At 40.6% G+C, this 17,436-nt stretch overlaps 1 protein-coding gene across 3 annotated transcripts in view; it reads left to right on the forward strand.

Moving 5' to 3' along the window:
* SMAD2 (SMAD family member 2) overlaps nt 1-17,436 on the forward strand; it is a 69,327-nt gene that overhangs the window by 26,325 nt on the left and 25,566 nt on the right. For all 3 annotated transcript variants that reach the window (XM_090285549.1, XM_090285548.1, XM_090285550.1), the window contains exon 3: nt 6,808-7,095. In XM_090285549.1, coding sequence (XP_090141675.1) covers nt 6,860-7,095 — 236 coding nt within the window. In that variant the 5' untranslated portion in view covers nt 6,808-6,859. The remainder of the gene's footprint in view (nt 1-6,807; nt 7,096-17,436) is intronic.

Genomic DNA, 17,436 nt, shown 5'->3' on the forward strand with positions numbered 1-17,436 from the left:
TACTTACTTCAAAAAATGGACCATCATTTCTTATGTTAGTCTGATAGTGGGGGTAAGTCAGTGAGATGTGTAGTTGAGCTAGTTCTTGGCATTGTTGCAACTTTAGTTTGATATAGTTTAATTGTTGTGAGAGCGGGATTGGGACTTGATTTTCTGCAAGATTTGTTGTCTGATTATAGTTTTAGTTATTTCTTTGGGCTTTGTATCTGAGCTATCAGCTTTCTGACCTGTGGGTGATTTCTCTGCTTTGCAGCCCAGCTGTCTATTTCTTGGTCATTCTGTAGTTCTTTTTGCTCTGCCTAGTGGATTGAGCGTCGGCCTGCGAGCTAAGTGTCGCTGGTTCGATCTTCCAGTCAGGGCACATCAGAGAAGGAAAACTCTGATTCCAAAAAACCTCCGCTGCCTTGCGGCATACCTCTTCAGGGGAAAGGCTAAGGGAGTAAACCCCGACAGAAAATCCGGAGCCGGAGTCCCTAAGGCGGTTTGACGTTGTAGTCAACACCGGCAACTCCTGCGGCGCACCTGAAGCCAAGCTGTATTGACTCTGTCTTTCCCCTTGGATCCTTCAGCTGCGAAGAGAGGGGGGGTCTGCTGCATGGGCAACAGCTGGCCCTCCATATCACCCTGCCCAGGCTTTGTAGCTTCACTGGAGAGGACACTCCAGCGTCATCGCGGGGTGTCGACTCAACACGGGAGGAGACAGATACCGGTTATAAGCTCATCCGATTGGCGAAGGAAACGAGCGCCAGGGGTCTCCTCTGACGGTGGGAGAGGTCATCGCACCTCACTGGACAGCTACCGCCCGCCTCAAGCGGGGCAGCCCCCAGCCAATTGGGTGCCGTCTCACCATGGCTCGCCTGCCCCACTGGGTGCGTGGGGATCAGAGAGGCGTCTCTCGAAAAGTGGGCCACAAAACACTCGCACCAGGCAATTCCAAGCAAAAAAACAAGAAAGAAGCCTCCAGCTCTTCGCCTCGCTAGCTGGAACATCAGGACCATGTGTCCCGGACTTACTGCAGACCTTCCGTGGATCAATGGTGCCAGGAAAACCGCCGTCATCGACAGGGAACTGGCACGACTAAACATCGACATTGCTGCTCTACAGGAGACCCGGTTGGCCGACAACGGAACTATCAGAGAAACCAACTACACCTTCTACTGGCAAGGGAAGTCTCCGGACCAACCAAGACAGCACGGTGTTGGGTTCGCTGTGAAGAACACGCTTGTTAACTCCATAGAGCCACCCACAGGAGGCACAGAGAGATTACTTACCCTCCGATTGTCAAAAACTTTCGGCCCAGTCAGCATTCTTAGCGCGTACGCCCCAACCCTCTGCGCCACCACCGAAGAGAAAGAACAGTTCTACCATGCACTGGACGAAGCGTTATCCAAGATCCCCAGAAGTAACGCTCTTTATCTCCTTGGAGACTTCAACGTAAGAGTAGGAGCCGACCACATGGCCTGGCCCACCTGCCTCGGAAACTTTGGGAGAGGAAAGATCAATGAGAATGGTCAGCGACTGCTTGAGCTTTCGTGTCACCACGGCCTGTGCGTGACAAACACATTCTTCAAGTGCAAAGAGATCCACCAGGTGTCATGGAGGCACCCCCGCTCCTGCCACTGGCACCAGCTTGACCTCGTCATCACCAGAAGAACGGATATTGGCAGCACCCTCCTCACCTGCAGCTACCACAGTGCAGACTGCGACACGGACCATGCCCTCGTGGTAAGCAAGGTGCGCATAATGCCGAAGAGGTTGCACCACTCCAAGATGAAGGGTCGCCCACGCATCAACACCAGTTGTGCCAGCAACCCAGTTAAGACCCAGCAATTCATCAACAGGATGGAAGATGCACTCGGCGAGGGAATGGCGGCAGATGACATTATCGAATGCAATTGGTCACGTCTCCGCGACGCCATATACAACTCCGCCATTATTGCTTACGGGAAGAAAGAGCGGAAGAACGCTGACTGGTATGAGGCTCACTGGGAAGAAATGGAACCCGTGATCGAGGCTAAGAGGAAGGCCCTACTGGCTTACAAGGCCACGCCCACTCCCAGTACACTTCAAGCTCTACGGGCTGCCAGGAACAAAGTCCAGAAGACCGCCCGCCACTGTGCCAACACCTATTGGCTAAACCTGTGCAGAACCATCCAGGAAGCCGCCGATATAGGCAACGCACGAGGAATGTATGAGGGTATCAAGAAGGCAACAGGCCCAATCCCCTCCAAGATCGCCCCCCTTAAGTCCAAGACAGGTGAGGTCATCACTGACCAGGAACAGCAAATGCGGCGGTGGACCGAGCACTACCTCGAGCTGTACGCAACGAAGAACACCGTAACAGACACTGCTCTTAAAGCCATCCCAGACCTACCAGTCATGGAGGAGCTAGACACCCCACCTACTGCGGCAGAGCTCGGCAAAGCCATCGACCGCCTTGCTTGCGGGAAAGCACCAGGAAGCGACGGAATCCCTCCAGAAATCCTAAAGAGCGGGAAACCAGTCCTGCTACAGCCGCTCCACCATCTACTCTGTCTCTGCTGGAAGGAGGGTTACATCCCCCAGGATATGAGAGACGCCAACATTATCACCATGTACAAGAACAAAGGAGACCGCAGCGACTGCAACAACTACCGGGGCATCTCTCTCCTCAGCGTCGTCGGCAAAGTATTCGCCCGGGTCGCTCTTGCCCGCCTGCAGACCCTTGCTTCCCGCGTCTACCCAGAGTCCCAGTGTGGCTTCAGAGCTGGCCGCTCAACAGTGGACATGATCTTCTCCCTACGCCAGCTGCAGGAGAAGTGTCACGAGCAGCATAAACCACTCTACCTCGCCTTTATCGACCTCACGAAGGCGTTTGATCTGGTCAGTCGAAGCGGACTCTTCAGCTTGCTACGGAAGATTGGCTGTCCACCACATCTGCTTGCTGTGGTCATGTCCTTTCACGACAACATGCACAGCACGGTGTCCTACAATGGCGCAACCTCTGAGGCCTTCCCAGTCAGCAGCGGAGTAAAGCGGGGCTGCGTCCTCACGCCTACGCTGTTCGGAATCTTCTTCTCCATGCTCCTCCAATACGCCTTTAAGGACTGCAGCGAGGGTGTCTTCATTCACACCAGATCCGATGGCAAGCTCTACAACCTGGCCCGTCTACGAGCCAAGACCAAAGTCAAAGAGGTGCTCATCCGTGAGATGCTCTTCGCCGACGACGCAGCCTTGACATCACACTCCGAAGAGGGACTCCAGCAGTTAGTCACTTGCCTTTCCCACGCATGCAAGGAGTTCGGACTAGCCATCAGCCTGACGAAGACGAACGTTATGGCTCAAGGCACGGGGACTCCCCCATGCATCACCATCGACGGATACACCCTGGAGGTTGTCAACGATTTCACTTACCTCGGGTCCACCATCTCGAGCTCTCTGTCAGTCGACTTGGAGGTCAATCGGAGAATCGCCAGGGCAGCCACAGTTATGGCCAAACTGAACCGGCGAGCGTGGAACAATTCCAGCCTCACTGAGAAAACCAGACTGCGCATCTACCAAGCCTGCGTACTCAGCACTCTCCTCTATGGCAGCGAGACGTGGACCACCTACGCAAGGCACGAAAGGAAACTCAACAGCTTCCACATGAGGTGCCTGCGACGCGTCCTGCATGTCGCCTGTCAGGATAAGGTCCCCAACACCGAGGTGCTGAAGCGAGCCAACATGAGCAGTTTGCATGCAGTTCTTAGTGAGAGACGCCTCAGGTGGCTCGGCCATGTCAAAAGAATGGATGCAGGCCGTATTCCCAAAGACCTCCTCTACGGCGAGCTAGCAGAAGGCCGGAGGATGACAGGGCTCCCAAAACTGCGGTTCAAAGACATCTGCAAAAAGGACATGACACAATGCTCCATCAATCTCAACACATGGGAAGTTCAAGCAGACGACCGCCTAGCCTGGAGGCTCGCGGTCAGGCAAGGTACTTCACGCGCAGAGGCCGCGCGCAACGAGGAGGCGGTCCAGAAAAGATGGAGGCGGAAGCAGCGTCAACAGCAGCAACAACAGCCATCTGCCTTCACCTGTAACAAGTGCGGCAGGGATTGTCGCTCCCGAGTTGGACTGCACAGCCATTCTCGGCGGTGCAGATAGACTCTCGGGAAGCTACGCCATCGTCTCTCGAGACGGACGGCTGCCGCCGCCGCCGACGAGTGTGATAACTGCTCTACTAGTAGTAATGCCTTCCAGGGTGTTCTCTCAGTACACCTTCTCTACCCCACCCAGCCTTGGTAGTTAAAGTCCAGAGTATCTGGGTAGAAGTGTTTCTCTCAACTCTTCTGTCCAACCTCAGTCCTCAGCAGCTGAATATCTGGAGTTGGAGAGATTTTTTTTTTCCCCCTTCTGCCCATCTCTCCCCTCTTCCCGCATCAGAGGACAGATTTATTGCATTTGAGGAAAACCATAAGCTTCAGAGGGTGTATCTCTTAGCTTCCCCGCTCTGTCCCGGAACCTTTGACATATTTTGGCAAAAATTTGGTGAAGACCTGTGGGAACGAGTGGTTGTATATTGCAGGTTTGCTCTGTGAAATCTTTGGAATCCTAATATGTCTTGACATCTTGCCTACATGTTGCTGTTAAGATGATTAAAGTTAGGCTGGTTTCTCCTTATACTCATCTGTGGTCGGATTATTCCTCCTTAGCCACTCCACCAGGAAAGTGTCCACCCATGGGCCTCTCTTCTATCAAGGCTCAACACTCTGAAAGTTAGTTCTACTTAGGTTACATCCTTAACGCTGATGGGTTCAGAAAAACCATGACTTTGTAGCTTATCTGGCTTGTGATTATTAGAGTGAAAGTGATCATTTATTGTGACTTTCTACAACCCGATTAGAAGTAGGACTCCTCTCATGGAATACTTTTAATATATGGTCTGGTAAATACCTGACAAAATGATTTAACTCTAGTTGATTTTCTATAGTATTTCTCACAGCTAGGTTTCTGAATACTTTTCATCTTAAATTTTTTTTTTAATCCTCACTCAAGGATATGTTTATTGACTTTAACTAGAGGGAAAGGGGGAGAGAGAGGGGAACATTGATATGAGAGAAGAACATAAATTTGTTGCCCCCTCCCCTCCTCCCCCCCGTACACAACCTATGTATATGTCCTGACTGGGAATTGAACTTACAGCCTTTTGGTGTACGGGACAGTGCTCCAGTCATCGGAGCCACCCAGCCAGGGCTTCATCTCAAATCTTAATTCTCCAGTTCTGTCCTCAAGTGGTAAATGATCTTGTTTCTTATTTTGAGATTGAAATCATCAACATTAAAATTTAGTTGAGTAACTTATGGAGAGTGTGGGAAGAATTTGTGGTAGGTGCATAGAAAATAAGCAAATTAAAAAAACTAAGATAATTAACTGTGGGGAAAAGAAAGAGTTGCATTAAAAGGGAAACATGATTAAATAGTAGTTTACTGCTAATCTCATCAGGTACAGAACTACAGTTGGGAGTTAATTATCTTTAAAGTTGGAGGAATGTGAGTGGTTGTGGTTTAAATTCTCATTTTCCACAGAAAAAACCAATAGATAATACTTAAACTTGATATGCCTATTATAGTAGGCCCCTCTTATCCATGGGAAATATGTATATTCCAAAACCTCTCAATGGACGCCTAAAAAAGCACAGGTAGTACTGAACTCTGTATATTCTGCTTTTTTTTCCTATAATACATATCTGTGATAAAGTTTAATTTATGAATTAGACACAGTAATAAATTAGCAATAACCAGTAATAAAATAGAACATTTATAACAATATATTATGTTATGTGAATGTGGTCTGTCTTTCAGAGGTAAGCAGTCTAATAACTGAGACTTACAGGTGGGGAAAGTATACGTGGTGGAGATACTGCGAAAGGGATGGTCACACACTGGGCAGGATCGAGTGGGGCACTACCGAGAACGGCACACACCTTAAAACATATGAATTGTTTATTGCTGGAATCTTGGATCTAATAATTTCGACTGCAGTTGACTGGATAACTGTAACCCTGGAAAGTAAAAGTGAAGATGGGGGCTGGGTGGGGGGAGACTACTGTGCTGAGTTATAAATAGCAAATTAAATACAAATTTAAAGATTTTAAAGAATTGTATCTCGGTGTGAGAAGAGCAACTATATTTGATTATGCTCACTATGCACATTATTATGTAGGTAAAAATGAAAAAATATTTTTAAAAGGAGGCTTAATTATAAATCTTTGCAAGGGATGTAAAAGTGAACCAAACCTTTTCTCTAAAGACTTGTATTTACTTTACACTTGATTCTTTTTTTTTTTTTTTCCTATAACTTTAGATTTTATGATACCAGGTCAGTTATGAAAGTTTAAAACTTTGGGGAGGGTGGGCTTGTAAATTTTTTAAAAATATTTTTGTTAAGTGTTCTGAGAATTAAATTGAAGTTCTAAAAAGTGAGAAAAGCTTTTCTTTTGGTGAAAATATTTTAATTATTGACACTGTTAAAAGTTAAAGTAGTATTGATAGTGATAAACTGGTCCAGTGTTGATAAAAATTGTACTTGCAAAATTATTATATTTACCCACTCACAACATTGTCTTTTTTTTTTTTTTTTTTTTTTTGGTTAAAGGGTTTGTTTCCACGGTTTGTTCAAATTAGTAAAGACATTTCATGGGTGAAGAAGAGACCGTTTGAAAGTCTGTTATTAAAGTAATAATTTGAAGTTCTGTCTCATTTTGTAATTTGCTTTCTATGCCATGTTGAAATTATTACTTGGTTTTTAAGTTAGCTAGCCTCTAAATTCCCTTCTCCTCTTTTCTAGGTTAGAGAAGGAGGATATTTCCTTAGTGTGGATTGCTGCCTTTAGAAAGAACATGTCGTCCATCTTGCCATTCACTCCACCAGTTGTGAAGAGGCTGCTGGGATGGAAGAAATCAGCTGGTGGATCTGGGGGAGCAGGTGGAGGAGAGCAGAATGGACAGGAAGAAAAATGGTGTGAGAAAGCAGTTAAAAGTTTGGTGAAGAAGCTGAAGAAAACAGGACGATTAGATGAGCTTGAGAAAGCCATCACCACTCAGAATTGTAATACTAAGTGTGTCACCATACCAAGGTAAGTGTTGTTAGATCAGAAACTTGCTGATCACCCTGTTGGAAATTGCTTAAAGGAATCCGAAGGAAAGTTACTGAAATTTTGTTACTTTCAAGTCACCTGCAAATAGCGATTATTAAAATAGGACAGTTGTTTTTAGCCTGTTGTATTAAATTTGTTTTACTCTTTAGACTTTATTTTACAAGTAATTTTCTTGAACGGAGAGTTTTAATCAAGCAAAATAAAATACTTTGATGGTATTTTTAAATCATCAGTCTTCATTTGCCTTTGTTGCCTAAATGCTTCCTTGTATGTTATCTAATTCTGTGGTTGAATGACTTTGAGTAAAGATTAAGTGCTTTTCTATGACTAGTGCAGTAGTGATAGTTTTCTCCCGCCTTGATTAAAACTTCAGTCAATAAGGAGTTAGAAGAGGCGGCTAACATTGTGATGAATTTTATATATTTTTTGAGTTGTAGCATTACTTCTAAGAAATGCTTCTTAGATGTTATATAGGTGGTCAGACCTGTCTTGAAGACCTACCTCTTTTATTGAAAGGATCTCTTAAGAGGTTGTGTTTTATTAGTGTAAATTTATGTTTAATCTATAATTAAATCTATAATTATAGATGAGTACCACTGTCAGAAATACTGTTTGTTTTTTTTAATAATGTAGCAAGTGGTTTTTAAGTGTTTCATTAGTTCTTGTGTACTTTATAAGGTTTTTTGGATGTCTGCATAGAAGGATTGTTTGCATGTCATACATGGGATAGCATATGCATGTAGCACATGAAAACATTCCACTGGATGTGTTTCCAGTGAACTTGGGGAAACACACTCTGGATGCTTGTTGATAAACACAGCCTATCTACTCGCAAATACTAACAGTAGACTGTTTCCTGCCTTGTTTGGTAGATTAATTATTCATTTCTTTTACCTCGTTTCATGTATATCTTAAGTAAGAGTGACTTTTCTTGGTTTATTCTTTTGTTTTACAAATGCTTATGAGTGCCTGATGTGTGCAAGGTACTGTTTCTAGGCACATAGGGATACAGTGAGGAACAAAACACCAAGTTCCTGTTCCCGAGAAGGATAGTTGTATACAGTATTCCCTCACTTATCGCAGGTATTACGTTCTAGAACCTCCCCTTCCCCCGCAATAGGTGAAAATCCACCAAGTAGGAACCTTACATTTATTTTAGTATTTATATATATTTTAAGGCTTTATAAACCCTTCCTACATACTTATAAACTGTTCTCAGTCCCTTACTAACCTTTCCCACTCCCTTATTAACCTTTTCCACACTTAAAAACACTACTTACGTTCTTAAACACATTCTACACTCTTAAACCTACGTCACTTTAACAACATACATATACAGTACCACTAAATCCCATGATATAGTGAAAAATCCGCGATAAATAATTAAATATATTTTTAAAAATCTCGTGATACAGTGAGGCCGTGATAAGTGAACTGTGATATAGGGAGGGACTACTGTACACTAAACAACTGGACAAATTAATATAATTTGAGATGGTAATGAGTGCAAAGAAGAGAATGACTGAGGTGTAAAAAAGCTGCTTTGAATTGGATTGTGGTGTTTAAGTTAAGCTTTGAGAGTACCAAGCTAGCTCAGGTTAGTGTCCTCTGGGCAGAGGAAAGAGCCATTGTAAAGACTCTGAGCTGGAAAATAGCTTCTTGTAATGGAGCCCAATAGAGTAGAGTCATACAAAATGAGCACTTATATAGGGCATTGTAGGGCACTGGAGTTTAAATTTTAGTCTAAACGTAATAGAATGCAAGTAAAGATTTTAATGGGTTTCTAAAATTTAAATCCACTTTTAAAGGGTTTTTAAAAAATACTTTGTTACAGAGACCTCTCTGGCTGCTAAAGATGTGGTGGAGTGTGTGTGTGTTAGAGTGAATAGTGAGTCTGAACGCAAGGAAATAGGAAAATCAGGAGGCTATTAAAGTAATCCAGATGGGATGCTGCGGGCTGGACTCGTGTGGTGGACGTGCAGACATTGAGTGGATGCATTTGGCATGTGTTTCAGAACTAGAACTGGTAGGACTTGCTAATGAATTGGCTAAGAGTAAGTGAAGCTATATTTATTTATTTTTCGTTGTGTAGTGCCTAGCATTTCAATTCAGTAAACATTTGTCAAATAGCCACTACATGTGTGATAGGTTCTTCCTCATTGGAGTTAAAAGACAGTTTCTGAGCTTGAGTTGCTTACTTTCTGTTAAGGGGGATAAACTTTAAAAAAAATAAAGAAAGGTAATTTTATAAGGTACAGTAGGTGTTAGGAAAGATGTTTGCTCAGGGAGTTATATCCAAAGGAGGGGACTTTTCCTTCCTTTTGGCTTGTGGAATGTTTCCTTGTGGAGGGAGATTGGTGGCTGGGTTGAATCCTGATGAGTGTAAGGGAGGACTTGAGCTGGGAGCAGCCCACTTCATCCAGGGTAGCACTGCGGTGTTGAGAGTGTGGCAGTGGGGGAGGGCTGGCGAAGGGTTCTCAGCTGTGCCCTGGGAGCGAGGGGGAGTTGGCGGTGGGACATGGCAGGGGCGGGTCTGTGTAGATAATAAGGAACCATGGCGTGCTGGGCTGGGGCGTTCACACTGCACCTGAATGTGATTGGGTGAGGGTGGATTCACGGAAGAGTCTTAGGTAAAGAAGACTCATACATCAGATTAATTTTAAGTACAGCACCTGGCTGCAGTGAGGAAAATGGTGGCAAGACTATCAAGAGAACCATTTAGTGTATATTATCTCCCTTATCAAAGCTATGTGATCCAGGAAGACAGAGCGGAGTCTGATAGTAGGGCTGTGCAATTCTGTCCTTTAAGAAAGCACAATAGGTAGCAACATTCTGATTTAATCTCGCAGATATTGGTATTTAAACTATAGAGGTCAACTTAGTCAGATTTCCTTTCTTTATTTTCCATTCTCCTTGTCATAGCCTGTTACAGACTTTGTCATGTTCTAGAGCTATTACATCATTAAAGAGTTGTTTTCTACCCTTTTACTCAATGAAAAGTGAAATGGTAGTTGTCCATTATCCTGTTATTTTACTTTCAAACATTCCTTGAAGCTTAGAAACTTGCTTGCCTAACTTTGTGGGTTTTTTTTTAAGCTTCTTATACTAGAGGTTGGTGCCATATATTTTATCACATTTGCTTTGTTTTTAGTAGTAAAATAGTTATAGTATGTCAGATATTTAGTCATTTCTTAACTACTAAATGTCTTTAAAGATTCAGTCAACTCTTAATTATGTAGACTGTAAAAGTTGTGGAATAGAGTGGAAAATGTCCATTATGGATAAATCCAAAGCATAGTTCAAGCAAAATTATTTAAAATATAATTGTAAATGGTTTTTTTTTTGTAAATGGATTTAATGTATGATTATTTACTTAAAATTGCAAGTAAGTTGTTAATAAAATACCTTAAGGTTTTAAAAACCTGAAAAATACAGATAAGTTCAATTGATGAAGAGCATGAAACATAAATTTCTTAGAACTATGGCAGATATTTTCTGTTAAAGTATCTGTTTCATTGACTCTTAACAGATCCATTCCCCTCAACCCTCTACCTCCTAATGTTAGAGTGGGAATACACTTAGGGCAGAAACACAGTTCTGATTCTATGTCCCTCAACCCACCCTCACAACATGGGTTTGTCTCCGAAGAGGGAGAAACTGTAACTACACATATATGTCACTGCTTCCTTCCCACTGTTGTCTGTGGTGACACAAAGTGATTCACTGGTAGAACTTAATCTCTTAAGCTGTAATGAGCTGAATAGTTAAAGTTTCATGAAGTTTTTTGCATCTCAAACATTTTTCAAGACTGAAAAATAGAAGACGACTCAGCTGTTAAATTGCAATGGCAGCTGATCTTTAGGTAAGAAAGCAGAAAAAATGACTTCTAGTGCATATTATGTAAAATAAACAAAAATTAAAACTACAGTGGGGATGGAGACTATAACATTAAAAGCAAGGGTCTGTGGGGTATGAAATGGCAATTTTATATTCGTTACATGTAAATGTGTAGGAATGTAGAATTTATTTCATAAACATAACTTATAAGGGCTTTCCTAAGGTGGCACTTAGACCATTTAATCTCATTTTTGATGTTTAATCTTAAGGAAACAATCAGAAATATGGTCAAGATTTCTGATACTCATTTCAGTATTGTTTTGTAATAGCAAAGAATTAGAAAAAAACCAATCCTAACCTGTAGGTCCCTTAACTCTAATAATAAAGGAAACTTACCCAACTCATTTTATACCAGAATTGAACATGAATAGTAAAAGAAAATTTTATACCAACTTTACTTATAAAATAGATACAAAAAATATAAAATACCAGAAACTAGAATTATTCAGAACAAAACCACAAAATCATGACTGTGTAAGGTTTACTGCAGGAATGCAAGTATGATTCAACTATCGAAAATCTGTTCATGTGAGATACTTCATATTTAAGAACTGTGATCATCTTGATGGATATAGAAAGTTTTCTATAAAATTCATATTCATGGTAACAAATTAGAAACAGGAAATTTTTTAACTTGGCAAAGCATACATCTGAAAGTGTTAACACAATCATGAAAGGTATAAATATACCAAATTGTTAATAGTGGTTATTTACGGATGTCCTAAAAAAAGAATTTTCCCTAATATTTATATATAAAAATAAGATTTACTTTTATAGGTAGCACAGTCAAATGTTTAAACAGTATATTTGGACAACTCAAAACTAGTCTTATCTTTACTTTTTTAGCCGTTTCAAGTCAGTTTTTCTGTTAAAGAACAATTGTGTTTTTATTTTCTTAAAAACATTCTTTTTAAAATACACAGTCACACCTCAGTATGCATTGGCCTCAGAACTCATCAAAACCTGTACTTGTTGCATTTTGATGAGAAAATAATGTTTCAGCCCTTGGCACTTGCTTGGGCCTTGTCGCGCTTTATAGAACTTGTATGAATCATGAAGCCACCCTGCAAGAGAAAATGCTTTCTCCTTTGGTACTCGTTGGTTTTGGCACTTGTCACGTATTCCGGCACAAATTAACAAGTACCAAGGTACCATTGTGTTTATATCTGTTTTAGCCTTTAAAAAAGTATATTCCTTAAAAACATGAAGTAATAATACATGTACATGATTCAAAAATCAACTGCAGTTTAAAAGTGTCTCTCTCCCACCCCTGTTGTCACATGTCTCATCACTGAATTTTTCTCTTCAGGAGTAATTTTATTACTAGTGTCTCGCTGACATTAGGATTTTGTTTTCCATCTTCTAAATTTTTAAACATCAGAGTAATTAATGTAAACTTCATACAGATTGTAAACTTTCTAACTTCACATTCCTACCCTTTCACTTCTCTGTATAACCCAAGAATAGCTAACGAGAAGTCTTTTTAAACTCAAACTATAGTATCCTTCAGTTCTTCTTAAACTAGTGCTTTTTCATTATTTCAGAAGAATAAAAATAATTCTTTCTCTCATTTATACATAAATGTAGATGATGTGTCTGTATGTATCTCTGTGTGTATATCAGAATATGTATGGAGTACTATGGTGGAAGGAACTCTTTTGAGTTTTTAGGTTGATGGTCTGTTTTTGAGTCAGCTTCTTCAGTACTGATGAATGTGAATCCTGGGCATGCAGTGAATCTTTTTATTACATATTTCCTCATCTGTGAAAGGGGGTGATATTATCTGAGTACTTTTGCAGTGTATTTTTGGGTTTTTGAAATAATGTGATATGTAAGCTATAAAGCACTATAGCTATGAATATGATTTATTTGAAATATTCACAGATATCCTGTCTTCATTTTATTCCAGTTTTCTAAGAGAACTCACATTATATTGTAGGCATTAAATTATATTGTCTGCCTTTGCATAGAAAAAGTTTCTGCCAAGCAACATTGTGCTATGCAGCATTTATAATTTAGTTTACTCAAATATGTAATATTTATTTATAAAATTGATTAGTCAGAACAATGAAACTTTATTAATGCAAATTAGAACTTTAAGATACTGGGTAATAGCTACCTTTTACAGTCTCAGCATCTGATTTGTCATTTTCTTTATGTTCTGTGTTTAATTTGTAAAAAGCACTTCTGATGAGGTCTAGGTTCCTGTAAAACACAATTTGAAAAACACTTTGCTGGGAACCTTAATCTTTATCTGGAGGGTACATTTACAGTTAGATTTTTTGAAGGTGCTCCTGCTCTAGGACCTTGATATTCAGAGCCCTTTAATGTGTATGATAATGTGCTAAGATATAGGACATGTTTATTATTTACCGTTCATTGAAAATACCCACCTGCCCTAGAACCGTTGTCCCTTTATAAAATTGCTGACTTACACCCAGGTTAACTAATCTCTGTAAGTTTAACATTTAACACCTAATGCAATAAGGAACACCCCCACTTTTCTTGTCTCATTACTGTAATGTACTGACTTTAAATAATTCATTTATCAACCTACTTAAAGTAATGGGCATTTAAAAAATTACAACCATCTTTTATTTTTCCAGCATCTTTTGGCTATTTCCAGTCTTACCAGGAAACATTCCAGCTTGCCCAGACCATTCTTATGTGACTAACCACATTCTGGAAGGTCATAGTTAGTGGGGACAGCACTTAACCATACTGTTCACTCACTCTCCTTCCTGTCTTGTAATAGTGTGTTCCCAGCCCTCTGTGGTCCCCACTGGTGATACAAGTAAGTGTACTACCATCTAAAGGACCTGAAATACTGCCACACATGGGCTGTGGAGATGGAAAATAATAGTAAAACATCAGTTTAGCATATATTGCAATTTTGTCTTAAATCTTATCTCATATTTGGCCTAAAATGCATGGATACCACATGTCTCTTACGCTGTGTTCTTTTCATACCTTTCCTCTTTCAGTTTGTATACGTTCTAGTGACGTAAGTTTGAGTTTAGTGATTCTATTTTGTGCTGTATCCAGTCTGCTCTTAAACACATCTGTTAATTTCTTAATTTCAAATATTATATATTTCAGTTATAGTATGTTCTTTTGATACTATAGATTTCAAATGGCTATTGAAATTCTTCACTTTTTCTGAATTCTAGAATTTTAAAAATATACTTAAAATAGTTATTTTAAAGTCTACTTCTGTTGTCTATTCATTTTTTTGTTATCATTTATGTATATCATATATTACATATAAGAGAATTGTGTAGATGCTGCAAATAATGCTTTCTTCAAAGTGTGTTTGACCTTTCCTATGTCAGGTAGATAGAGAGGCTGCTCACGTTAATCTAATCAGGGACTGAGCTGCATTGAGGTTTGGGTGCCATTTTAATTTGATTTAGTCTAGTACTGGCTCATCTCTTTTCTGCAAGTAGAGGTCTCCTGGGATTTCTGTTGAAAGCCTGGCAGAAGACCTGCATCACCTACTCACTCAAATACGGAGGGGTTCCCTTCTATCTTTTCCATAGTTTGAGTTTGGCTCTTTAGCCTGCTGTTGCTTTGCAGCTTTAAAATCTGGCAGATATCTTGGAGAAGGGAGACTCTTGTGACTGTCTGAAGTTCTATTCGGTCATTTTATTCAGTAGAATTTCTCTTTACAGACCAAGCTTAGACCTAGGAGCTGCAAATGACCTTAGGGAAGGAAATGGCAGACATTGTATTACCTTATAGCTCTCTGTTGTCTTTGTTATCTTTCCCCCTTTTTGTTATTTCTTTCCTCCTGCCTCAGGAACATCTGCCTGCTAGGAGCTACTTATTTCTTACCTGGAAGTAGAATTGTAACAATGTTAAAATGAGAACTATTTTGATATTTGTTTAGAGACCCCAAATCTAAGAACAATACATTGCAAGTAACCTACTTTCAAAATTGAGGTGCAAACAAACACAAATTTGAGGTGCTATCCCATTCATACAGAACTTGCAGAAAGGATTTCCTGAGACAAGTATTACTATATTTAACTCATTACTCACCATTAGGCCATATGAATAAAATACAAAGTTTGTGTGTGTGGGGGTCCCATATAAGAACTAAGTAGTATTGGGTTAGCCAGAAAGTTCATTTGGTTCTAGTAGTGCTTAGTTGTCTTTAACTTCATTCAAAACAATAGTTCGATTGTATGTGATAGCTGTCCTATCAACATGCATTTAAAAAAAAACATCAAAATTGGTGAATATTTGTGTAGCCATTTAAATATTGAAGATAGAAGAAAATAAGCGATATTTTCGGTGTATTATACTTTATTATTTACAGAAAGGTAAAAACACCACTGAAACACACAAAAAAGATTTGTGCAGTGTATGGAGAAGGTGCTGTGACTGATCAAACGTGTCAAAAGTGGTTTCCGAAGTTTCATGCTAGAGATTTCTAACTGGATGATGCTCCACAGTCAGGTAGACCAGTTGCAGTTGATAGCGATCAAATCTTTTGGGCCATGTTTCTTCATCACCTCATTTTGGCAGTCTCCCCGTGTTTGTTTCTATGTATTAGGTAGAGCTGCTTTGACTCCCTGTCTTAGTAGCCTGACCTAATGTAGGAAAAGTGCACTTGTGAGTAGGATGGGGTGGAGCCTTAAGTAAACGCCAGGGTGGGGCATCCCCTGTGAACTAGGTTGCTGAAGTCTCAGGTATGCTGCGGCTGCTCTGTGGCTCTATGTAGGGAGGGCTCAGAAATGGGACAGTGGCTGCTGCCTTGCCTCTGGAGTTTTTTCTGGGAGGAATCTGTCCTTCGATACTTGCCCTGATGCCAGATACTTAGTTTCTCCCCATATACCACTGGCGCTCAACAAGCTGTTGCCATGGTGCTGGAGCCCAGAGGGAGTAAGGAGTGAGTCTAAGTCCTAAGTCTGTTTTGGGGCCCTTTAAGAGGAGACAGCTGAGAGTCCCACAGTTTCTTCCTCCACCCCAACCCTACTGGTTTTTATAGCCAGAAGTTATGGGGACTTATCTTCCTGGCACTGGAACCCTGGGCTGGGTGGTCTGCTGTGGGGCTGGTATCCTTCACTCCTGAGCTATCCCTCTCGATTTGTGGGGCCATCTGGTAGTATCTCTGTGTTGCTGCCCCCCCTGCCATCAATGTGACTTCTTTAATTCCTCGGTTGTCAGACATCCATACAGCTAGATATTCTGATGATTCTGGGTGATAGTTATTTTGTAGTTTAGTTGTAATTTTTATTGTGGTTGTGTGAGTAGGTGAGCCAAGTTTACCCATGCCTCCATCCTCTGTTCTTGTCTTTCTCTAGAAATGCATTTTTAAAAGACACAGATACTGAAATTTCAAAACCTTCATGAAATTAAAGACTAAACAAATGGAGAGAGAGTTCTGCTTGTATAGTCAGATATACTTTTACCAGTCTCACACTCCCTCAGATAACAATTATAAACTGCGCAAAACATACAAACAGAAAAGCATTAGAGAGTAAACAAAAATGGATAATCTTGAAAGGGATGTGATACTTGAAACAAGATAATGGAATGGGGTGAATTTTCTGTTTTTATAGCTTTTGTCCATGCAGTATATGCAGGGTAGCTAAAATTTTAATATAAAACTATCTGTCTTTCCTGAAGAAATAGCAGGGAGAAAGCTACTGGATGGAATCCCCAGATTCTGCTTAAAAACTTCGTTGAAATCACTAGGCACCCACACATATACAGGGTAGACTTAGTGTAGTCTAGCTAAAGGTAAAATGTTGATATGAATTATTCAAAGACAGACTTTGCACTTTGAGTACAAACAAATTAATAGCCTGCTAAAACAAGACAGTTAACACTTACTGGAGGTATATTATAGAATCTCTATCTTCATCATGTAACTCACAATGTCCAACATATAGTCCTAAATTACTCGACTTACGAAGAACAAAAGAAAATGTGACCCTTTCTGAAGGGACAACAATGGAAACAAACCCTGAGATGACCTACATATTGGAACTACTATGCAATAAATTGACTTGTGATTGAATTAGAACACTCAGTGGTATTGACTCAGTTCTCTGATTCGTATTAAATACTATTTTTTTTTAGTAGAATTGCACAAGCTGATCCTAAAATTTACATGGAAAGTATGGGACCTATATAATATTTAGAGCAATCTTGAAAAAAAAAAGAAAACACAGAGGACTTAAATTATCTTGATTTCATGACCTTCCATGAAGCCACAGTAATCTGTACAGTGTGATTCTGGTATAAAAACAAATAAAATAGGATAAAATAGAGAACCCCAAAATAGATACTTCTGTGGTTATTTGATTTTTGACAGAGATGCCAAAGTAGTTCTGTAGGGACAGGGAAGTCTTTTTAACAAATAGTACTGGAAGAACTGTATGTTCATATGGAAGAATGAACCTTGACTCCATT

The sequence above is a fragment of the Furipterus horrens genome, unplaced genomic scaffold (assembly GCF_987537825.1).
Source record: "Furipterus horrens unplaced genomic scaffold, mFurHor1.1.pri manual_scaffold_8, whole genome shotgun sequence".
Lineage (NCBI taxonomy): Eukaryota > Metazoa > Chordata > Mammalia > Chiroptera > Furipteridae > Furipterus > Furipterus horrens.